This window comes from Siniperca chuatsi, linkage group LG21, assembly GCF_020085105.1.
Source record: "Siniperca chuatsi isolate FFG_IHB_CAS linkage group LG21, ASM2008510v1, whole genome shotgun sequence".
Taxonomy (NCBI): Eukaryota; Metazoa; Chordata; class Actinopteri; order Centrarchiformes; family Sinipercidae; genus Siniperca; species Siniperca chuatsi.
The window spans coordinates 10,318,956-10,345,081 of NC_058062.1; the positions used below are offsets into that span (position 1 = coordinate 10,318,956).

Below are 26,126 nucleotides of genomic sequence, written 5' to 3' on the forward strand. Positions count from 1 at the left end.
AGAGACAACCAAGATGACATAAATATTGTGACACGGAGATTAAGTATGTCTGTGTCTGGTAGGCATGAGAGGGACTGTGGTGCATTACTTTTCTTTTTACGTTTGCTGACACTAAAAACAATAGAGGACAGAAGAAGTTAAAAACATTCAACATTCATTTTATTGGTTTGGTTTTTTGAGTACAGTGGTTATTTCTGCCTTTCTGGCATTCACAGACAAAACAAACAAATAACAATAACTGAGAACACAAAAAATATAGCTTTCTGATCATATCTGTGGCTCAGTCTAGTAGTTACAACAGATACAACATAACTCTCGTACCTGATCGACACAAACGTAAATACAAACACTTAATAAACATGTAAAAACTGTCCAAAACTGGAACTAATACTTTTGAAATTCTGCATGGTTTATAAAATGACATAGCTATTTACATTCAATTTGAATAATTAGCATTTTAAAAAAACAAAAAACAAATAGTGAATGAGTCTGACATTAACAAAAATAAACACTGATTATTCAAACTTGTGATAAAATATATAATATTGATTATAATTAAAGGATCCATTATGTACGTTCAAGTGCTATTAATAAAAATGCACAGGAGGGCCGCTGGAGTCGCAGCCACTTCGGCTCTCCTGTCAGAGTGGCATAAATCAAGGTGCAGCTCAGAGAGTTAGGGGGCAAAAGTCAAAGGTTATAAAATTCAGTCAAACCTCCACCTCTGAGACACAGTCAAAGTGGTTAGTACAGAAAAGTGGTAGTGATGGGGAAGGGAATTACTCGGTCAGATTCCTCCCCATCACTACCTTGGTTACACACAAAGTAAGATAACATCGTATTACTACACATATACTGTTTTTTTCCCCCCTTGCTTACGTACAGGTTATTGTTTAGTCATAGTGATGTAGGGCAGTCTGATTACAGCAGTGGCACATTAGGCCACTGAAGGTAAAGATGGTTAGAAGTTGAAGCCAGTGCTTGTTCCTTATCACTGCCAGCTCTGTCACTTGGTACAGAGCTGTCTTTACATCTGAGGTCTGATGGTCTCAGTTCACAGCTACTGGGTGATGTTTTCCAAGCTGAGCAGAGGATCAAAAACAAAGAGGAAGTTGGCGTTTTCTCCTCTCTCTCACCCGAAGACCAAAGAGTGGCCAGTTCCGCTTTGAAAGCTAACTAAATGCACCGACCAAATGCCTCAATCACAGAAGAAAACAAGTTCAAACTGGAAACTATCAACATTAGCAGCTTCTAAAAAATCCTCTTGAAAAATAGACATTTTTTATTTTTTTCATATATAAAAAAATATCTGTAATATTACTATGTAGTTCTTTTCACTGGACGGGTTTGACTTACAGTCAGATGTGCTTCTTGTGTTTCACGTGTGAGTGTGTGAACATGTTAGATTACTGTGTGAATGTATGTGTATCAGTATGCCCAAAAGAGCAAGCATGTGTTAGATTGTACTTGAATAGTATAATTCACTTGTGAATGATTACCTTTCTTAAAAACTTAAGTTTCTCTCTTCTCTCTACTCTTCACCTGTGCTATCTACCATTCTCCCTGTCTTTCTGCAGTCCATCTTCTCTTCTCTTCTGATTCCTGGAATGACTGCATATGCCTGCTAACAGACAGTTTGCTGGCTGGACAGTGGACTCTCCAGGGACATGGTAGTGGGAGACAGGTCTGGACGGGCGCAGGGCTTAAACATGGAGGAAATGTAGAAGGCCTGCAGGCACAGACACAAAACATGTCAGGAAATATACACAGACCACACATGCTGTCAATCATTCACTGTTTATAAACACCATGAGAGATGAGAGTGAGGAAAATGAGGGAGAGAGCCTATTGTATAAGCTAAGAAACAAATCCTGTGAAGATAGAGATAGCAAAAGTGATTTTCGACCTACCACCCAGTATGCAGTGAGCCCTCCTTGGATGAAGCCTGTGAGGACGTCAGTGGGGTGGTGACGGTAGTCAGAGATGCGGCTCAGGCCGGTGTAGATGGCAATCATCACTAAGAGGAACTGTATTAGTGGGCGCAAAAGCCGAGCTCCTCGCCACGACAACCGTGCCTGCAGGTAGAACTGCAATAAAGAAGATAAATATTGTTATTATATTGTTACTGACTTTAAGATTACAACAGAAAAGTGAATATATGAATGTGGGTGCTTGTGTCTTAATGTATGCCCCACAAACATAATCAGATAATTATGTCTAATAATTCAAGTTCTATAAACACAGACGAAGCCCTTTAATTGAAACATGGACATCCACTCAGTCTGCTAACCCAGAGAGGAAAGAGAAGCTTGGCACGAGTCCATTAACACTATCTAAACCCCATTTCCTCCTTTTGTTCATCCTCATATCCTGCACCAGCACTGCAATACAGAATGGATGTTTGTGTCTGTAAAAATAGGGTCACAGGGCAAGCATGATGCAGAGGCAGGGCTAGCTTTATGAGGGAGCTGGAGGTCTGTCTGGACCCGTCACCCACTGGGGAACATGTGGCCTACATTCCTGCGTTGAGGCCGACCCTCACCGGGTCCTTGTCTCCCTCTCCTATACCAACTGAGAGCAGGTGTCACTGTTCCTGTCTTAACACTAGCAGCTGGCCACGGTCTGAGTGGCATGTAGCTACAGGTTTGCCACAATATCTTCAGGTTGTCTACAGTCTGCTGAAACACTAGCAAGCAGCAAACTTGCATGTGAGGCTGTGTGTATGTGTCTACGGTGTGTGTGTGGAGAAACAATGGAGTGAGATGTGGAGAGAACAGAAAACAGGGGTAACAAACACTGAGACTGTTTTTCTCAGACCACTTCTTCCCTTCAGTACTTCACCCTTTTATTCCTCTAATTCAGTCTCCCCCTACTCATCCATGTCTGTCTCTTTCTCGTCAGAGAGGAGCTACATATAGTGCATTTTCTTTTCTCCTCTCTTTGAATTTTGCAAAGCAACAGCATCATTGCATTTCATTCAATTTAGCTGTACACAATAGAATATTTAAGTCACCTGAAACTATAATTTAAGGGTTAATGAGGGGAAATACATGAGGAATGTGGACATTTTATGGTTAATAATGTGCTTTTGTCTCTCTCTAACTGTCGTTTCTCTTCCACAATGCACCCATGACTACTGGGCAGTGCAGTGTGAGAGAAAGAGAGAGATGGGGGGGTTTGAGAGGGTGTCTCTTGCTGAAAGAAGCCTGTCGATCTCTCAGCAGGCATATTCAGCCCTCCAAATGAGACCCACAACAAGGCCTCCTCTGTCTGCGTAGTCTCTTCATCTATTCATGTTCCCGTGGAAAACATTCTCCCTCATTCTCTTACACACCCCCCCCGTCTCTCTGTCTTACCAGCTCTTTCAGTTTGAAGCAGGATGCCTTTGGAGAATTGCTACTCTCAAAGATCTCCTCCCTCATGATCAGGAAGTGTGAATATATTTAACAACACATGTTTTGGTGTGTGTTTGCGCATGTTTAATTATCCTATCTAGTTAAGTTGCACACAGTGTTCCTGGCCTCTAGGGATTGGTGTTGTCTCTAATAACTGAAACGAAAGTGAGAGCTGTAATATTCCTGTGACATTGCAAACACAGTACCAAATACTGTAAATACACAACACAAGCTCAGGTGAACGTGAAGGTCATGTTCCAGATGTGTATGTGTATATAAAAAAGTAGAGTAGGGACTTACTGCCAGATAGAGCATGGTGTACATTGCGAAGGAAGCATGGCCGGAAAAAAAAGACTTCCTGAAAGGGAAAAATCAATAAAAGATGCCAAAGGTTACACATTAACTGCATGAGTCAAGCTATTGTATACTATACCCCACCCTTAGTAAACAAACCAAATCATTTCTGTGCACTCATGCACACATACCTTGCTTCCTCCACCATCTTCTGATTAGGCTGCCTGCAAGTGACCTGGGATACGTAGCTGCCCGGAGTGCAGTTGATGGATGCATAGGTGATGTTACAGACAGACATGAAGTTGGGTCGCAGGCGTCCCACACTTAGCTTGGCCATATTGGTGAGAGACTGACCCACACAGCAACCAAACAGGAAGCTTCCCAACTCCTTGTACAGGCACGACACATAGCAGTTTTGCACAAAAGCCCGCGAGTGGACACCTCGGAAACGCACCCGGTAGCATTCACCCAGTGCAATCTGAGAAGGAAATAAGAAAAGAGAAACTGGTTAACATAAGTCATATAGTACAGCTGCAGAAATACTGGAACAGTGAAATTTTTGTTTTACTAAAACAAACACAAGCTCAATTACACCATATTAAAGTGATGACAACTTTTAACTCACTGTGCTAATACTTAACAGCTTTCATTGTCTTACCGTTAGGCCAGTGATGGCTATACCACCAGCAATGAGCAGGCCGTCAGGGATGGCCTCTCTCTCCACGTAGGGATAGGTGATGCTGGAGTCTCCACAGAAGAAGCCTCGCCTGTACGGAGTCACCGCCTTCAACTCACACGCAAAGAATGGGATGGAGGCTGTTAAGAGAGAGTGGGAGAGAAAGGGAGGGGAGGCAGACAAAAAACAAAAGATGGATTGATAAATGTCCTTGAGCATGTGGTCTGTGAGAGCGAGAGCGAGAGACAGAGAGAGCAAGATACAGAGATAGTTGGTACAGTAGGCTAACATAAAGGTGGCCTTCTCCTGTCTCACAGGAGCGCAAGGGGAGCAGCATTAAAGTCAGTCATTTGGTGACATGATTTCCAGATTCCAGGGGGATGAAGCATTCCACATATAGCTGCTTCCATCAGAGGATCAGGTGAGAACGAGAGATGACAGACAGAAAGATAAATAGACGGGGAGATGGGCATGACAGTAGAAAATTAAGATGAGGAAGGAGGAAGAAGATATTAAAGGGCATGTTACAAAGAAAATTTCAGTGTGCCAAAAGAGCAGAATAAACCCACTGTAGGAAGTGTATTGTTAAACAATGCCACTTTGTTCCAGTGAAAGGCAGTGACTTTTAGTTCAATCCATCTAATCTTACATTAACAATTGCCCTACATATGTGTTCACTATGTTTCCTGGCTGGTCACTAATTAAAAGAACTCTGTATCAGGTGAAAAGCGGTCAAGGTCTGGCATGCTTAAGCAAACAAGCCTCACAGCCTGATGGTGAAAGTTCATTGGGTTAAAGTTGCGCAACAGATTGTGTGTTTATATCCCCAGAAACAGGGTATGAGCTTTTATTCTGTGTTGTACTTCAAACTAATAGCCAATAGCCCTGTAAAAGCCTGCCCGGCCTGCTCCATTTCTCTGTCCCTTATCCCATGTCCCCTTGTCACCCCATGGAATGCAGCAAGAACATGGGACTAATCATTAACCTCTGTGCCTCTTCCTGTCATCCCAGGCTTGCTGGCTGGCTGGAACGCACCCAGGCCAAAACACTGCTCCTGCCAGGGAATCTCTTAGAGTACGTGACTAAGTAGTGCACAGGATACACACAGAAAGGAACAACACACAAATACACACTCAATCACGCAAACAATGGTTGATAAATCAACAATTATTGACTGACAAAGTGAAGGACATGAATACCTGACCTACTAAAGGTAACTGTGCACTTTAAGATTTGTTTCAGTTTTAGCCATTTTTTCTGTGTGTTTGCAGTCAAAACCATACAGTCCACTTAAAAAACATTCATATCACTCATCCAGCCTCACTGAACTGATAAACAAGGATAACAAGGGAAATAATCTATAGGTTTGAGGCTGTCAGCCTAGAATACACATGAAGAAGCAACTCTTAACAGCTGTGTGAAGATAGCTGAGACATAGCCTGTCTGGATAAAGAATGTTATACTGTAGTCAAAAGTGTGTTTGTGACCTGTGTAGTCAAAGTCATGCTGCCCTAACAGAATGACAAAACACATATAAAAGCCGGCCCACTTCCATATATTTTAAGAGGGGCCTTAGTAAGAAAGTGAGGGAGGGAAACACGTTGCCGGCAGATAGCAGAGGCTGTGACGCCAACAAAGAGAGAGAGAGAAACACCTCTCATCTGACCCCAATCTCTCACTCATCTCATTCAGTCGCCACGTCTACAGGCGTCTCCTCACACACACCTACATAAGGTCACGCACTGATGTACCTCATGTAACACACACATCTACAGGTCACATACAGATGCTACTTGTTTTTTCAGACAAAGGAAATTATGACAATGGATCTATTCATGATCTATTTTGAAGTTCTTTATAACAAATGGCAGTTGAATCTTGTCAAACAATTGTATTATGAGTGTATTAGGTACAACATGTAATGCAATGCATTGAGATAACCCTGCTATTAATTCTGTAGTCAAATATTATATTGTAAGAATCTTACAATGTTGAATTTTTTGGACACAGTGTTACCACCACAATTAGTAGTGGTGTTATATTGGCCTACAGTATACTAGTGAAAGGTATTCTCAATGTTAGGTATAGTACATTACATATCTTTAGGAACAGTAATATTACAGAAAACTGCTTGCTTGAAGTAATTCTGATTAGTTTATTTTAGCTAAGATTGTTGACGTATTAAGATAAATACTTTGGGAAAGTAATTTTTTCAAGTTCATTTAAAAATGTATATCCTGTATGAGGATTTCCTGGTTCCCTTCTGCCACCTGCATAAAATACACACACATCTCTTAATCTCCTAATCATAATCCATTTATCTGTGTGTATCATACCTTGGTGGAGACCTGCAGTGATATGGTCTGGTTCATCTCTGGTTCAAATTGAGTGGGTGTGGATTTTTTACATTTGGTTATAATGCACTGCACTCCATTTTAACTGAAAATCCATACAATTAGCAGTCAACAGTCGCCGCTTGCTGGCTTGACAAGACTCCTGCTGTGCATGTACTGTATGTGCATCTGTGTGATTATGTGCGTGTGTGTGTGTGTGTTTATATTATGTGCATATATCAGAAGCGGGGAATAGAATCATTGTGCTGCAGATTAGTATGTGAGTATGATGAATAGAAATGACAAATATGTATGAAAATTGTATAATCACTGGTAGTTCTCATTATACAATAAGTAAAGCAGCTTTTTTCAGTGTCATTTATGCCCAAAAGTGGACAATGCAACAAATAATGAAGGGTTTTGTAAGCCATTTTTACAGACTCTGATATGCCACATTTTCTTCTGAAATGTGTTTTTAAATCATATTTTGGGTGGTTCTTCATATGTTCAAATGTTGCAACATAAAGTACAGCATTTGACATTTATTCTGTCATAAATAAACTGCTTTGGATGTAATCAGGTCAATTTTGTGGCAAGTAGAGACCTTTTTTGCTTTCCATACCATCCATTAACAGGATCTATCTGTGCCCTCATCAGATCCCACAATATGGCCAGTCCTCTCTCAATAATCAATATTTTGCTGCATTGACAGAGAGGTAATGGACAGATTCTCCATTAAGGACCAAACACTCTGCGGTTACAGTAGCAACATGGACTTCTAAAGGGATCATTTTCAATGCATATGGAGGTCTAATGGGAACCATGAAGTGCTGAGCCAGATAACAGCATATTTGATGACCTCAGGCCTGCCAATGCTGATGGCTTGTGTTGTTTTCCTATTTTTGCATGAAGTCCATGGACAGACTCGACACTAATGGCCATGAACCAAAGATCACTCCACTGTGGCAAAGCTGTTTGCAAAGCTTCTCAATAAAATAAATCCACCGAATTTACCTCAACCTGAGTTGTGTCACAAATTTGCAGTGCTGTACAATAAATAAAAAATATAGCAATAGTGCTAGAAACCACAAGCTATTCAGTATCTGCACAATCCTAAACAAATTTCAAGCTCCTGTGTCACATTCAACCTCTATGCTTTACAACTACATTAAAACTGTTTTCACAACAAGACACAAAAACACTCCAGAGACCCTCACATCATCTGTCAGGCAGCTGTGAGCAAACCTCTGCACCTGGCCCAAGACATGCTCAAAAGAGAGCCAGGCCAGGAAAGCCTGCAAGGGAACCCAAAAGGAGGCGGAGGAGTGGGTCGGCCCACACAGCCAGGCCAAAATGTGCTGCTCGCTGGGTCTGACACTCAAAGCAGGAATGCTTTCAAATAGTCAAAAGGGATAGAAAGAAGGGGGGGGGGAGGAATGAGAGCAGAGGGGATATGTGCCTCACTCTGAGAAACTCTTCTGGTTCTAATTTACACATCTATGACTACAGCCCAGAATGAGCTCACTGTGAGAGGACAACAACCAAAAGCAAAAAATAAAAAAAAACCTATGGAGAAAGTGATTAAAGGCAGAGTCCAAAAGGAGAGGGCAGATGGTAGTTATTCATCAACATGCTTTAAGGTCATCCTGCTAAACATCTGCTGATCAATACAGCGTCATACTAAAAACTAGGCTAAAATTCATGGCCAGGAGGCTAGAATTGACAAATGGGGGTGAGGGCAGTAATGCTGGGGTGAGAGAAAACTGGAGAGATGGAGCCAAGAGAGATGCGGCAAGGGTCTCTCTACAGAGAACAGCAGACGGAGGCGATTAGTGGCGGTTCTGGAATGTGAGGGTCAGAGATCTGAGCTCTGCTGGGACCCACTCTGTAAACACGACCCCACCTCAACCAGCAGAATACTCCCAACACACATACAGACTCAATACACTCACATACACATAAAAACCACACTGGGATGCAAACAAACCAAACCCACAGCCACATAGACTAACAGACAACCAAACAAACCCACCAGCACCTGGAAGAAAAACTAACCAACCAAATAAACCACGCTAGAACCAAAGAATCTTAAAGACGTGCATTGAGGCAAACAGCCTATTCACTATCGCAGACCTAAATGAACTCCTGTGGATGCTGCTGCTGTCGGACAAACAGCCTAGGCATCATCATTGATTAGCATGACACTCAGCAAAACCACAATAATGAGCATCTGCTTCATCACACCCAATAATGTTTGACTGTACAGGCCTCATTCTACATTTTCCCTTTAATAGAACTGGAGGATAAACAATTAGTGACCTGTCAACACAGGCCCATCTGGCCTGCAGTTTAGGACTGGGCTCAGCCTGGGCTGTAGCCCAGTTTCCTATAGCACCCATCAGGGATGGTCCACCCTTGCTGGGCCCCTAACCAGCTTGCATGTGCCAGTGTTTCCCAACTAAATTTTAAGCTGCTTGTTAACCTTCAAGTCAAACTTGCAAAAAAATAATAAGATGAAGTAAAATCTGGTAAATTGAATCTTTGCAATCATGATAATCCCTGGTAAGGACATTACAAGAAGCAGTGTCACGGCCTGCCTAACATGTTCCTAAACAGCTGTCTGCAGTTGGGCTGGGTGGGCTTGTACAATTATTTGTGCAGTAATGACTTTAACCGCACAAGCTAGCCTTGATCTGTTCTTTCATCTAATCACTATTCAGTTTGAGTCAGGTACTTTAAGGGTAAAGCCAAGTCTGTCATGTTTCACCTGATATAAAAACGTTTTTGTTTGAAAAGGAAGTCTGGGAATAGACTGTATGCACCATCACACAGGCTCAAGCACACAAAAGAACACAGAGAGACACACAGGCTGTTGTACTGTAGGGCAGATAACACTTAAACAGCACCAAGGCTGTGATTATGATTGGCAAACATAAACTGCCACAAACCCAATTAAAGTACTGTGCGTGTGTGAGTGTGTGTGAGTCACTTTCTGTTCATCCTCGGTGGCCCAATCCAGGTCCCCCTGCACTGACACCCATTTCTTGTTCCATAATTGTCTGGATTGTTCTGAGTGACTGATCTGTTTTGTCTGCCCTGATGGCAACACAAAGAGACTAATCGGTGAAGAACAAAGATGGACTGAGGAGCCACAACAGTCCTGGATCTTTGTTAACCATCTGCTATCATCAGCATCTGCTGATGCTGGATTCCATACAACCTCTTTAGGTAGACACCCACTGCTTCATCTATCATGGCACATTACCCCCCCAAACTTGTAATTGTAAGCAATGTCAGGCCTTTTTTTTCTTACCTTCCACCAGTGCACCAGGAGAGCGCTTGCCATACTGTTACTGTTACCGCTGGCCAGTGGAGACATGCTTCCCACAGCTGCTTCTGTTCTCTGCACACTTCACTGCCCTGCTTCCTGGGGCCTGGCTCTGGAGTTCAGGGCATGAGAGGTGAGGTCTGAAGTGAGTTGTCTGTCTGCCTGTCTGATTCAGCAAGAACTTAAAGGACCCGCCACTTCGGTATGTACCTTGAAAACTTTAAAGGAGCTCTCTGGTGGTTTTTGTGGTGTAAAGGTAAGGGTGTGCACATTGAGGTGAGGGCTGGCAATATGCAATGTGAGAATAATGCAGGGTTGTGGTTGAGACTGCAGGGGAGGTATTTGGCATGGATCAGCCTGATTGTGGTAATACTGTATGTGAGGAAAGAGTTGAGGGCTGCAGGGTTGTTTTGTCAGTGTGTTTTGGTTTGCAGGGGAACATGCAGTTGGAACTACTTCAGAGTGGAGCTTGAGAGGATGAAGGGAGGGAAGGCTCCAGCAGGTGAGATGTGACACAATGATAAAATGGTCCCGATGATGGGTACCCATGCCATGGCGCCAAGGGGGGTCTAAGTCTCCTTGTGGGGAGACAGACAGAAGAGGATGAGTCATTAGTTCTGACAGACGCAAAGGCAAGGCTTCAGGCTGTATTCGGATTCAGGTAGATACTTTGATGGGAAGCCTCTCCAAACCCATTCTAGCTAATGAGCACTGAGGATTAGAGTACTACACACATCTTTATTCACTCATTATGACTAATACCTATGGACCACCCAGGGCACTTATGGAACTGTCATTGAGGAGAATCCTCATTAAAAGTACATTTGAAGCTATTTCCTGCCTGAACCATTCCTATCCTTCTCAGTACTACTTCCGCACTAGGACATGAACAGACAGCTGTGGATAAGATCCCTCAGGCGCCCCTGGGTCTGACCTCTGACCCCTACTGTAGATCCTCAACCCCTTCTCTCTTTCCACGCCTCACTCTACTCTCCCACCCCAGGGCTGTTCACTCATTCAAGCACTCACTTGCCCCTCAGCCTTCAGGCAGCTGAGACATTTCTAATGCCTGGTGTGTTAATGGGGGAAGGAAGACGTATTGACAGAAAAGTACATGTGCCCGTGTAGTCTGTCTGAGGAAGGGTGCAGCTAATGGATTCCTGAACCTCTGCAGTGCTGTCAAATGGGAAGGAGATGCATTAATAAACTTACGAGGGAGAGTAAGCAAAATCACTTCTTCCACTAGCTAATGATTTGACTGAGCCATTTTTAATGGCTTTCCATCTGTCAACCGCAGAGTGACGCCAGTGTGTTCCATAACTTCAGAGAGTGTTTGATCAGGGCCTAAAACATGGAGAAAAACACAACCGGCAAATTTGTCAACAAACAGCACGCACATGGCAGCTGTAGTAGGGTGTCCGCGTTAGCAGCCACGATGACGCATACACAAAAACACCCACACCCACCCTTTTACTCATAAACACACACACACACACACACATAAATACACACACATAGGAGACAATTTAATATTCCTGGCCCTACACACACTGACATGCTGTGACGTGTTGGCCTCTTGTTGTCTCACTCACTTGGCAGCTTTCTCTGCCAAAAGAACAGCTTCTAACATAAACCTGCCACCCGCCCAAAACACACAAGCAGACATAAAACACACACACTCACACACCTCACTACATTGCTAGAACACCTTCAGTCCCAAAATAGAGTTTGTCTGAAGAAAAGAGGAGGAAAAAGAGAAGGGGGCATAAGCAGAGATAAGCTAGAAAGAGGGAGCCCTTTTAGAATTCAGATCACTTTGGCAGATACCAGTCCTCTCATCATGGCATGCTGCTTCACGTCTAGAACAAAAACACACACTCACACACAACAGTGATCAACTGATTCCAGCTTTCTCTTTCTAAAGAATCCAAAACTAGTTCTGTTTTTACTATTGAAAGAAATCACTTTCTTGTTTTAAATAGACAAATCTATGCAATTTATTTACAGTGTGAATTATTTTTAACCCAGCTTAACATTTTGGGCATAACAAGAATGAAACTATTTCACAATTAACCTCAATCATGGCAATCATGGCACGCAATGTTCCTCTAAGCTGTATAAGATAATAGTGGCCTTTCAAGTGCCACTTCCAATCATTTTCCAATTACCCTTAATAGAGTCAATAACTGGCTTTATTGGGGTGATGACAGAGTTAGGACCACCTGTGCAGGAGGGAGGCCTGTCCCTGCATGCTCTGCAGATATGACAAACACCTGACACCTCCTGACCTCTGGGTGGCTGGACGCTAGATCTTAGATGCAGCCACAGGGCGCAAATTCTGTCAGCTCTCTCCTGGTCAAACCACCAGGAATGCATGCACACACTTAGACACACAAGCAAAAACTTGCATTCTGCAGATACCATGGAACTTACTGACACTGAGCTGAACCAGAACAATCCATCTCTGTGAAGCATCCCTCATGTGCATGTCAGAACAAACCCATAAACAACACTGCCTTAGTACTGTTAGACAAGCCCCGTGTTGAGAAAGAATGGGATCAGGTAACCTGAGTCAAAGCCTCAGTTAATGTCCTCAATATCCCAGCATTCCACATACAGATTAAAGTTCATAATGCCACACCATACTAACTTTATGTTGCCACTTTAAATGTGAAGTAAATACTAAAACACATGGACAAACCTCAGATCATTGTGGAATCCCTCTTCAGCTGATAACATAATGAGGATGGGATGCTTCAGGGTAAAATTCCACACTTACAGTAGTGAATGAGCTCCTTTACAGGATGAATAAAGCCGGCGGGTCAACCGTCTGAGGGAATCTGATGATGGCATTTTAAGGGAAAATTGGGTTAGTCAGAGATAAGAGGGTTTAGCTAAATGAAGGGCCCAATTCATTTCCACTAAGTGATGGCATTCACTGCCGACAGCCCACAGATGAGTCAAGGTCAGGCCTCTGCTGATAACTGACTTGATGGTTAACAGGGCAGACAGAGACAGGCAGGATGCAGTCAGACAGCTGGGAATCTGTAAGTAATCTAATTGCTAATAAGCTCTACCAGTAGAAAGAATGGGTGAACCAATACATTATATTGTACTATACCATTCAATATTGTGCTCTCATTTCAGTACACATAATGTATTGTACAATTCAGCACATGTTGTTTAACAGGTAGTGTTGTGGTTATTGAGATAACGCCTTTTTGTCAGCACATCTGGTTTTGCTTGATAAAACTGTAAAGCACAGTTTTTGTTTTGTGTATATTTTTACTGCAGTGAAACTACACTACATGGGTGAGGGAAAACGTTTTTTTTTCATCTCAATCTCTAAACCTTATACTTTTAGAAAATCCTAAAATGAAAATGGAAACATATCAACCTATCAAATCAAACCAGGACTTTTGCGATTGTTACATCCATAGCAAGAAGGTGAACTCCTTTTGCTTTACAAAAGTATATTTCAGTCACAAGACTAACTGACTCTCTAAATCCTCTCAGCTGTGTCCAGCTTGAGGCTCAGTGACTCAGTGTTGTAATCTAGTCAGAGGGGGGATAAAAGGGGTCAGGTCACGCAATATTGTGAGAAAGCAAGTGGTGTGCTCAGTGTGTGTCTTAGGAGGAGAACTGAGAGAGACCATTTCCTCCATCGTGCCGACTGATGCTGGGTTCTAGCTACTTCCTAAACCCAAAACAAAACTGCTGAGAAGTGTGCAGAGTGAACAGCTAATAGCATACCTGCAGGGGTTAAGAATAACACGACGATGAACGTAACAGCCTCACACTGTTGTTTTGTCTGCTGTGCTATTTCCAATGCCTTAACTGCCAACGAGACCGAGACCTGTCGATCTGCCTTGACGGGTTCCTCCTCTCTCGTGTTTACCGCCGGTCGGGATACACAACACCGATGCTCCCTTCCCTATCATGTGAGATGACGACAACTTATGAAACTGTATTCTGTCTCACTCTTCACCAAATATCACAGTCCAGTACAGCTGGTACCAAAAGTGAAACTGGGAACCTCCAGCAGGCTTTGAGAGGATTTCAGATAATTCCGCACTAGACTGAACAGAGGTGGAAAGTAATGAAGGACTCAAGTCCTGTAGGAGTCCAGTGCAATTCTGAGGTATTGGCATTTCACTGGAGTATTCCCATTTTGTCAGACATTTACGCCACAACATTTAATAGCGAAATATTGTTCCTTTTCCTGCCCTACAAATCTCTGACAGCTTCAGTCAATAGATTCTTGGCAGATTAACTTTACACATAAAAACACAGAATAATCTTCTAAAATATGATGCATTGCTGTTTGAATTCCTGAACACATGAATCAGTTCTACCAAACATGACATGGACAAACAGTATATCGTTAAAATACTGCCTACATGTTGATGTGAATAATAAAATTTAACTTATACTTTGCATCATTTTTAGTTTAACTGTCTGTTTTTGATGTAATATTTTAACATTTTGGATTTTGGTCTTGCTACATTTATGCAACTTAAAGATTTGGAGACATTTTATGCCATTCAGTCTCACTATTACGGTAATTGTCTTCATATTAAGTTTCAGTTTATACAACTGTGGTAATCCTACCTAACATAATAACAATTATCCTGCTCTACATTGAATCATCCTGATGGATAGTGCTGTTTATGATTATTTATATATTAGTTGCCATTTATCAAGTAAAAATACAAAACACTTGCAATCTAGCTTTCCTCATTTGTAAGTTAAAAACCTGTGTGATAGTAAGTAGTCTTTAGTTTCAACATTTTAAAACAAAAATAGAATGTAAAATAAAATGTAAATAAACAAACAAATGATTGATGGTTTAGGTCTACTTCATGATAGAAAACAATCATTACTTGTCACAATTATCTTACCAAATCCGCTATCAAATGGAATTAGGCCTAGTTGTGTTTATGTAAATATAGAGAAACTCATTTTGACCACTCCTTTATTATGGTTATGTTAGTGGCCTCTGAGTTGTTGTCCACATGTTGTTACTGATGTTTCTCCTTGGGAAAACTGCTGGTTAATGTTATTGAATTATAAGCTTGTACAGCCTTCCAGCTGAGCACTGTTAATTACTTGTGGCTGACGTTCAGTAATCCTGCAGTTAGAGACGCTAAAGCGCTCCTTGAACAGAGATAATTTTCGGCACGAGAACACAAGCACTGGGCATGTTTTTATCCCAATTCCCACGTTCTTCTCCCGGGAACTTTGCGGTTACCATGGAAACAGATGAATTCCCGGGAAAACTCTACTCCTGCCAGCTGAGCCCCCACCTCCTTCCCTCCCTCCTGCCCCACGTGCACCAAGGGGACCGAGCTGAAAGTGTTCTGCCCTTTTGAACAGTTTCCATTTGACTTCTGGAAAAATGCTTTGCAGCTTCGTTAACTTTAACAAATCCCCATCCAATGTGTTTTTTTCTCCCGAAAACCACCTTCGTTTAACCTCCTTATAGGCCAACCTCTAAAAAGTTTATATGATCTACAACACTTGTGTTGACATACGCGTGCAAAGACAAGCTGACAGAGGTGTGATGGTCCTTTCAAAATATTAAGTGAATATAAGTGAATTATTGTAAATTCAAAGCATTAAAATTGTGGTAAAGTGGCCTTCAGTGCATTTAAATCGGAATTATGGTAGTTTAACTGCAGTCATCCCGCAATAACACAAAAACTGTTTGCCTAAGGTCAAAACCATTAATTTAAAATAAGTAAATAAACTTACCGACACAAAGACATATTACATCCAAACCGACAAGCATCTTTCTCTTGGTGCAAAACGAGCTTTCCTCCTCAGGTTGGGTGAGGAAATGCTTCCCAGCGCCGTTCTCTTTCCCTTCCCCGGATCCTCCGCTGTCAGCTAACCGCAGCTGGAGATCCGCGTCCCGGGGCAGCGTGTTGCTGTGGGAACCGGTGGAATTTAACTTTTGCATGTCTTTAACTAAATACGTTAATTACAACTTGTTTAAAAAGTAGTTGCAGTGAGTCTTTTGTCGTGGCTAGCTGGTGAATGATGGAAATCCTCAAATTTTTCAGTCCGTCCGTCGTCGGTGCAACAACTCCATGTCAACGAAAGTTTGACAGCAGCAGACCCTGGTCAACCAACAACCGCTAGTTGAGGTTACACATCAAAAACCAAAATTGTAGAGAAAAAGAAAGATGGAAGCTAACTGGAAATAGGAGGGAACACAAACATCCGAGTAGCCTAAACTTCAACTCAGTTAAACCTCTCTACAAACTTCTTCTGAGTGGGAGTGTGCTGTAGGCTACTCTATGCTCTCAAAACGTCCTGAACACAACAGTAGCCTACTCACATTTAAGCATGAATGAAAAACAGAACTTTTGTTTCAAACCTTCAAAATAAAGTGCTTTCTTGATTAATGTTAGTCACGCCTTGGGTCGAGTAACTGTGAAACAGAAATTTTGGTTGAAAAATCGTATAATTTCCGGTGTTATTCGGTTTGACTTGACGCAGCTGCAGTTCTGAAAACCTCCGCGGTAAAAAAACAAAAAACAAAATTCACCCCAACAAAATCAATGTGTAGCGATGAGGCTGGAGCTCACAACATGTTCGATCCACCTGACCTGACAGTTTTGTAACGACTGGTCCTCTTCACTGAGATGTCTCCTGTCCCATTAAACTGTCCCACCCATGTGAGGACACGTCCCCAGACCAATAACCCAGATTTAAGGAGATTTAAGGAGAGTTTGCACAAACTCTGCAGAAAAGAAACATTAGCAAAACTTTTCTAATATCGATATTTAATGTAACAATTAATGTAGACTACTCAGTGGTGATTTAATTCTGGCTTAGCTGGACAGAAAAGGTAATAAATTATCCTTTATTTTGGTTTTTGTTTTAAATGAAATCAGATTTATTGCACCATATGTGCCTTTGCACATGCAAGACTGCCTGGCAATTAGATTTTTCCACAGTATTAACTACTGCTGTTTGACTGTCTGCCAATGCACTAGACAGACAGAAAACTATACATACAGACAAAACACAATGTGAACACATGATACAGTCTTTCCTTCAGGAAGCTTATGATAAGCTAAGGAAATGCATGTTGCCACAAATTTTATGTCTTAAAGCAGTCAACTAGCTGCACATGCCATTTGATTTCTCACTCCTGATTGTTATTAGTAATACCTTGCTCACTGTGTGTAGTAAACTGGGTAAGAGTTTTCCTGCCACCTGGTGTAAAGACAGAGACACAGCTGCTTCATCTCTTCTCAAAGGTTTCTCAGAATTTTCAAACTGTTAAGACTTTGGCTGTTGTTGTTTGTTGCACTTGAATGTTTATGTTAGAAGATGGGGAAAAAAACGCCTAATATAATTTCTCAGAGCCCAAGTTAACATATTTATGACATGTAAATATTAATCATAAAAGACAAAGAATACCAGCAAGTTGGAACAAGTGAATTTTTGGCATTTTTTCTTAAAAGGTGACTTAAACAATTACTTGATTATCAAAATAGCTATGATTAATGTTCCGTCATTGGACTAATCAATTCATTGACTAATAATTTCAGCTCTAAATGTAATATTCCCACTTTGTGTTTTCGCTGACATTTACATTTAACACTGCTTTTCGGGTAAATTACATTCATATTTAAAGAAACGTACGGTCCTAGATTTTAGTCAAAATGAAGAGAGAAAATTTAAATTAAATTATTTATTAATTAAATTGAAAACTGAAAATTACCTGAGAAATATAAAATTGTGTTTTTTTTCTCCCTCAATTTTCCATTTTCTCATCTGCTTCTTTCATTTTTACCCTATGAGCTATATGCAAACTACAAGGTGTTGCCTTGATTTAAACCAACGTTTAGACCAGCTAGTAAGCCCTCTCTGTCTAAATAATTGTTTTTCTTCAAATTGCTGGTGTTTTAGTCCTTTTTGATTTTGATTCACAACTGATAAAACGTATTGATTTTAACACAAACCCCAAATAAGAAAAAGGAGGAAGGGAAGTGAAAGTGGACATTTTTATATATTGCAGGTAATTTTCCATTTTAAATTTCTGTATAGATGTTTTCTTTTCCCATTCTCCACTGCAGTTTTTAGACACACAAACGATAAATTATACTAATGTCATTTCTAACAGTGACAGATAGGTTGGAAGAGTGCTCCACATAGTAATTAGTCATGCAATGTCATCTCTTTTCTATTATTGTTTATGTACTTATAAGCACCTTTGTAAACATGTCTTCACCACAGCTGTTTTTTTTATCTGTGGTTTGTCTTTGGGGAATCCCTCACTGATGTAATTAAAAACAGTGAAACACCACCTTCACATGTGTTTTAGGATCATACAGTGTTATAGTTATAAATATATTGTAGGTCAAGACTTCTAAAGCATAAAGCATATTGTAATTAGTTTCATTGCCTGACATTTTCTATTCTTGTTTAATATCAGGTCTCTCTGTTTTGTGCATTATTGATTTACATCCACTAGATGGCTGTAAATCATAATTTAAAGGCCAGAAAATCAGAGGAAGTAAACAAACTGTATATCAACAGCAGTCACAGAGGAGTGGATCTAAAATGGGTGGAGTCACTATGATTCTTCCTTTATATCATTTTGTAATGTGTTTTAAAAGACATCAAGTTAAGGCCTTTTTAAACATATTTAATACTTTGAATATCTCCTTCATCACTGTGTTTTGTGTAGCGCATGTATTGCAGTCACTATCGGTCTATGACAATCTACATGTTGGTGCCCTCAGATGATTCTGATCTGATTTTCCATCCTCCTTTGATATTACATGTCACTATCTCCACTGTTAATGTAGCCATTATCACAGGTATCCATCCTCACCCACTCCAGTAATGTTGGATCAAAGGTCTTTTTAAATAATTTCTAAAACCGGGTTTCCTCTGAGACTCTCAAGTGAAACTATGATTCATTCACGGTTACGCCACTTGGTTTGGCTTTTATATGGAAAGTGTTACATCCCCTGAAAATGCAGAACTAAGCTACAAACATTGCTGAAATGATTTTATTTTCCTCTGCATTTCAATCATATTTGTCATCACAGGCCAAGAAACACAAGCGATTTCTCACTACTTTTTATATGTGCACATGACTGGATACTGCTGACTCTCAAAAATGCAAGTGCACTTCTGCTTTTCCTGTCCAATTCACATATGTTCTGTCTGCCATTATTTAACCAAAATACAATCCTTCTATTCTACAGTGCACATAAACGTCTTCAGCCACTGTGGATTAAAGTCAGTAACAAGTCTGGGCATGTTGTTTGTTATTGTGTACTTGATCACTTTACCAGTCATAAAGGTAGACTACTACATGCATTGTTTTGTCCTCTTTCAGTGTGATGACACATACCTGAACCAAAGCCCTATCTGTTTTGCTGCCATGAAACTTCCCCCAGGCAAAGTACAAACGGAGAAAGTAAAACCACATGTACTGACCTCAGCCAGAATTTAGATGCAGGTGGGAATTTTCAAGAAGTGCAAATAGTAAACAGCATATGACATTTTGTGAGTTCCACTACTAATTTGACTATGTCATTTTGTTTGATATATATTGCTAGCTTTGTCTAATGGGAGCTGAGATAATGATAATGATGTTTAAGTGCTGATTGTTTGATTTAATCTAAATACATACATAATCTTACAACATATTGTTGATTGAACAGTTGAAGAAGTACAATTTTGTACCCAACGTCAGTTGTGGAATTACATAATAATATTTGAAAGTGATTAGCTTTTACACAGTAAGGGTGTAATTTCCTCCTAGGATTCTCAAATATTAGTTCCCATAAATTTCCCCCTTGTTTATTTTGGTATATTCTGTATTCATTTTATGTGTAGTTTCTGGACTTATTAGCCTTTTACCCAAAGATTTTAATGGAAACATTGATACAGAGAAAAATGCTGCCAAAATCCAGCATTCCATGTTGAAAGCTTCAATAATTCAATGCTGAATTAATAAATTAGATTCTTGTTTAATTGTTTTAATCAACCTTTACTCACATTCTGTACATTATCCTGCTCCAAAGTAGTTTTAAGTATGTCAAGAAATTTTACTCTACCATGTTTAATAGAAAGACATGTAGAGGGGAAAAAAGGGGGGAAATGGGAGCAAAAACAGAAGGGGATAGATTTCAATGTTAGTAGACAAACAATGTAAAAAAGGATAATATACATACACCACCACCACCCAAACATTCCCCATAAATAAGGAACTGGAATAAATGTCTTCACTCCTTCCTTCTCTCCCTGTTAGTGAGTCTTGTTCCTCGTTTTTCTGTGAGTTGTGGTGAGTAGGAGTAAAGGGCCAGCCCCAAGATTCAGATACAATCTTGGCCTGCTTTGTTTGCCTTCAGTAACATACAGGGGAAAGTACCATCTGGATTCCTCTTTGTTCTATAGATACTCAGGGCACGGCAGAACACAGTCAGACATCAAAACGTCCTCATCACATGCACACACTGAGCTCAGGAAGCGAACACACACACACACACACACTGCTTTGGTGCACAGCAGAGGAAACTCAGGACCTGTACAGTCGTCAGCTCTTAACATCTGTCTTCCTGTGCTCCCCAGGCTCAGGCTGCTCTGAGCTCTGCCATCGGACTGACGATGCCACAGCCTACCCAGCATTCCCTAATCCATGTCCTACTGTTGTGGACCACCATCCTTTCCATTATCCAGGCTGTGTTCATCATCCTCTTCTTCACAGCTGGACATCATGGCCTGGTGAGAGCTCTTAAAATATCCTCAGAGTGAATTTACAGAATGCTACAGTATCTTATGGTCATTAATGATGACATACAAACTTTATATTGTAAACTTGTACAACAGTTTTACCATAGCCCTATCACATTTGAATGAATTAACAGAGTATAGGATGAATGTCAGTGCTGGTATGTTATAACACCATCAGCATAACATAAGTTCTTTACTGTGGTTTTGGTAGTAGCACAGCTGGTGAGAAAGACACCCCTGTGTGGTCTGCAGCTGGTTACAGAGACAGAGATAGATATAAATGTTTGTTTTAGATGAATCCATACCCCTGAGAAAATACAAAGCAACACAACAAATACAACTATAATAGAGCATAACTGGTATAAAGTCTAGCATTATGGTTGACTACTAACCAAATGTGTTTACTGTTAGTGTTTAGTTGAATAGTTTACAGGAGAATGCTTTTGATGAATGCTTTGCATTCAACATTTTGATTTAGCAATGCCATTTAAAGAGCTTGATTGGTTTTATTGCACCTACAGTTGGGTCAAACTTTGTTCATTGGCACTTCTGTTTTTCAAAATCCTCTTGTAACATTTATTATGAGCATATTTTGTGCTTCTGTTTCCTTCTCCAGTCTCAGAACAGTAGCGCTGTAGCACCAGAGCGCACAATGCAATTCCATACACCTTCGGTAAGATAACCACAGCTTCAGAGTTTGTGCTTCTCCTGTTGACCTCACTGTGTTGTGTTAAATATTCTCACAATATGAATACACATGTTCTTGTTGACTAAGATGTCATGCTATTGTTATTCGTTTTTATGTTTTTGCAATCCCAATATTCCATACACACAAATCTTGCAGACCAGGCAGATCTATCTCAAATTACTTTTCTTCTGAGTTACTTATGTCAGGCAGTCTAACCGCTCTCCTCACGTCTTGGAGGAAGCACAGTGACGTCATTGCCACATTCGGGGAAATGCCACTAAACTATCTGTTGTCTCTTCATTTTCCTTCTGAAGATAGTTCATGATCTATTCTGTTCTCAGTTTTAAGATGGAGAATGTAGTCTCATCACCACGTAAAAAAAAGTAACATCTATGACACAGATGTTACATGACATATGATTCCATGTGGTTGGTCTGTGTGTAGGAGCCATGCTGGCACCACGTTTAATGTTATATTTTTTTATATTTTGAGATTAACAGATCTCTTCCTCTTTCAACAGTCCCCCTCTGAGCACGAGCTTCTCTTGGGCAAAGGCAAAATGCTCACTTTTAAGGCTACTGAAGGTAAGGCGGTACTATTTTAAGTATTTCCTTTCTCAGAATGTATAACACAGGCTATGAAAGTTTATACACAATGAGTCAGGTCACCATTCATAAGCTGTTGTAAGTACAGATAATGCCCTGGTCAGAGAGAACATATAATTCCAGCAAATACAATTTCATCACATGTAATTTCATCACTAATTACAGTACACTGGCAAGAGATATAAATTTGCTTCATGTGAAACCGTCACTCAACACAGGATATTCAGAGTACAGTTCTAAGAAAACAAATTTGCAGCTAATAGCAGCTTTTCTGTCACCCACAGCCAACAGGACAATTAAATGGGTAGCAAAGAATCCAAGTAAAGGCCTGGTCTCAGAAGAAGGAGATGTTCTGACCATTAAGAAGGATGGCTATTACTTCCTAAATCTTCAGGTGACACTGAATACACCACCTTCAGGTAAAGAAACAAATGGATTGAACCACACGGTCAGTCTGAAGTGGAACAACAAAGTTCTCCTCCAGGGCAGGATTAACACACACAGCACCTGCCTCCTCAGCAAGGTACAGGAGCTGTCTGCTGGAGGCACCCTGGTGGTTGATATCAACCTGCCAACCACTGCAACTATTGATGAAACTGAGTCTCTTACTCACCTGGATATCATCTATATGGTCAAGCCTTAGATGCAGCTCTGGTACTATACATATCTATATTTTAAATCCTTGGCATGTTCCAGGGCACCTGTCCAGCTCTGGGACCCCCTCTGCAGTAAACCTGCTCAGATGCAAGGATGGTAGAGTGCACTCTTGTTACCAAACAGACCTCTTTGCCTTTGGATCACCAGATCACTTAACTGGCCTTCTGCAGTCAGAGAGGTAACTGAGTCACAGAGAATGGATGAAAGGGCTGGATTCAACATTGAAGACAGTCTTTTACCCACAGGCTGGGCAAAAATCTCAACCTGTTATATTCTGGTCTACAAAAAAAAAAAAAAAATCCACCCTAAAACAGAATTTACATTCATTCAGTTATTTTGGCCAGTAAAGTAAATATACTGTAGAGCAGCTCAGCATTGGTGTAAGGTTGACGTCATCACTACAGATCTGTTTCTCTGCTGTTGTTCTTAAGGGAAGACTTTTCAAACTCACACTTTAAAACTCAGTCGTATAGTACTATAGAAGTAACATGAATTATTAGTCAGTGAAGAAGGTAATCAGAGTGAATCAATCTTACTTGATTGTTTGAATTTTATTTGTTATTTGAGTTTCTTACATTTAAAATGTGTAGTAGTTAACTGCAAGAATGTATTATTCTAAAGTGCCACATCTATTGGCAGAACTGTGTTATTTGCACAGCTCCTATTTGCTACTTGCTGATTTAGTTCTTGATACATTTTTAACTGTATGAATTATATATTTATGATGTATTTATTTATTGTTTGGGCCTAAAATATATACAGTATACAGGTCTATACTGTATTTATCAAAATTCCATGGGCAGGTCAGTGAATAACCAATGAATGTATGTCACTGTGTGACAATGTATGTCATTGTGTGGTATACATACAGTGTATTGTTAGTGAGTTACTGGAATGTAGAGTATTTTCTTTATTAATTATTGCAAAAATATTTAGCTAAAATCGACAACATGGTTGGTAAGTGTTTAAGAAAAAAGTACAAAAATATAGATATGATTTTTTTGTTTAGACATGGTATTATGGAATTCTTATGTCTTTTCACAATCTGTAATAATTTTAAGAAATTGAATTGTTAATCATGTAAAAACGAGAACCACAATTACATACATTAATATTCTATTTTCATAATCAAAATTTTAAATTAAAAGTGAAATTACTTTACAGAACTAAGCTACAAATCTCCTTCACTACTTGCATCACACATTATGACACGTGAAATCACGACTCATGGTGGTTTATGCGGAAAGTTTCATGTGTTAATAGATGCTGAAAGAAAGATTTGGTTTTGTCAATGATTTTCAGTTGTCTTTAATGCAACGAGGAACTGCTTTCACCCCTGATGATGTGTGTACATTAGTGTGATCATGCTTTCAAAAAAAGCATTGCATTTGTTCTGGGAACCTTTAAACATGTGTCTTTACATCTGACTGCATCAACATAACAGCTGCCGTGAAAATATTTTAACAATGTTATAATTAAAAAAACATATTTTCTTCATACTGTTTATTATATTTGTTGTGTTTAAAAGCCCCATTATGGAGATAAACAGAGTAAATGAAATTACAATGATGAATTTGTGCTTTTGAGTGTGAGTCATTGTGAGAGGTCATAAGTTAACAGTGGGACCCCGCAGATAATGAGTCACTAATAGAAATTTACACCGGGACCCTTCTTGCCGTATGCTGTCGAAGAATATTCCCTCCAGACTCTAACAAAGCAAAATAGAAAATCTGCCGCTCATTCAACATCATACCTACTGACCTACATCACAACAATAAAGACAGAGTACACAAAAGGTCATTGGAACATGACATTAGTCATCACAGCCAAGACACATATTTTCCAAGTTACTGAGGTTTCATCTGAAAACTCTTCTTCTCCGAACCTTAGCTGCAGAGTCCTATATCTCATACAGTTTGCTGTATGTTGCCACCACAGCTTTCGATTATACTGAGGAGAGGTCCAAGATGTTGAATTCAAAAGCAGATAACAGACATACCCAGATACCACCCACTCTGTCTCATTTATTAGCGACATCTGCATGGGTTGGCTTGTTCCTACCGTTGCTTTCCACTGTCCAATGTCAAGGCAGAAGTGCAAGAGTTGTGTATCCACATAAAGATGTGTGGCAGCTTCTGTGAAAACCCTCATCACCTCTTTTTATCATTTCCACCCGAACGTCACTGTGTGTCTGTCAGACATGTTTTCAATGTGCAGTCATTAAATAATATGCTCTACTGTTCAGCTTTTCAGTGACTGCCAGTACCTGCCAGTTAATAATCAACATTCCCAGAATTCAAGATATGTGAACTGATTTTTGGGAAAGAGCACCATCATAAATCCAGCCACTGGACCTTATGCCTTGATTAAAAATTTCATTACTATCAAATACGTGTAAGCAAAAGTTATGAATTTGCTAAGTGAAAGATATTTTCAGTAAACTCAGCAGCAAAGCGGACCCTCTGAATACATTGCTTACAGATAATTCAAACGTTAGCATCCTCTGCTACTCTACCTCATCTAGAGACCAACACAAGGGGACAGCATTTAGCTGTGGACTGTGTGCTGTGAACCATGACCACCTCTTTCAGTTTTGCTTTGCATAAAAATGTCGCTCTAGGCATCCTTTATTGTTCCTTCATTGTAGAAAAAAAGGCTTCGAAGTGACAAACAGATAGTGGTTTATTTCCAAAGTAGCATGTAAAATTGTCAGCACATTAATATGTGACAACACAGCCCTGCTTTATCAATGGAAAATATTGGTTTCATATATGGTGTGTGAATAATTTGTTTGAGATTATAGCCAGTTATAGAGTACTCTCATCCCACATAAATTCTCTGTAAATCATGTCTAGACCAAAGTTTAATGACTAGAGAAAAACCAACATCATGAATCCCAACCACACAGCTGTCACAGCTCTCCCTCCTTTGCTACTAGTCTCTCACACCTCACAGGTCAGCCAGCGCTGGAATATAATGACTCATACATGCATCGAGAAGCATTCATGAAAACACAAGGAGACTGTATAAAATGTCTGAGCCAAGGCCACCCTTGATTTGACAGATAATATGTGTACTTATGCATTTAGACTATGTATAGCCAAACCCAAGACTGTAATTAGTCTCAACTGAGAGTGTTTTACCGATTTGAACAAAACGTGTAGTACATGCCTGAAGGAAAATCAATTTGAGGTTCACTTAACCTACACACCCACCTATATACACATGCACGCGCACACACACACACACACACACACACACACACACACACACACACACACACACACACACGCACAGTCCTGCTGCAGTACATTTTCACCAGTCATTGCTCTCCGGGTCTGGGGTTGGAAAGTGAGTCAGGCAATCTGCTACTGACACCCCCT

The 26,126-nt window shown here is 40.3% G+C and overlaps 2 protein-coding genes across 3 annotated transcripts; one reads left to right on the plus strand and one right to left on the minus strand.

Annotated features, from left to right (window-relative positions):
- Positions 1–142: 142 nt before the first annotated feature.
- Positions 143–16,660, minus strand: ppap2d (phosphatidic acid phosphatase type 2D). The gene is made up of 6 exons (XM_044180822.1): positions 15,781–16,660; positions 4,348–4,505; positions 3,881–4,167; positions 3,696–3,753; positions 1,911–2,087; positions 143–1,729 (listed from the first exon to the last, which is right to left on the minus strand). The coding sequence occupies exons 1-6, from the start codon at positions 15,986–15,988 to the stop codon at positions 1,625–1,627; spliced, it is 993 nt and encodes a 330-aa protein (XP_044036757.1). The 5' UTR covers positions 15,989–16,660; the 3' UTR covers positions 143–1,624.
- On the plus strand, positions 4,512–24,240 carry LOC122868655. Of its 2 annotated transcripts, XM_044180824.1 has the most exons (6): positions 4,512–13,073; positions 19,394–19,516; positions 20,632–20,784; positions 21,410–21,466; positions 22,002–22,065; positions 22,371–24,240. In XM_044180824.1, the coding sequence occupies exons 2-6, from the start codon at positions 19,511–19,513 to the stop codon at positions 22,727–22,729; spliced, it is 639 nt and encodes a 212-aa protein (XP_044036759.1). In that variant the 5' UTR covers positions 4,512–13,073; positions 19,394–19,510; the 3' UTR covers positions 22,730–24,240. The 2 variants fall into 2 exon arrangements, with proteins under 2 accessions (XP_044036759.1, XP_044036758.1); XM_044180823.1 differs by lacking the exon at positions 19,394–19,516.
- Positions 24,241–26,126: the final 1,886 nt, after the last annotated feature.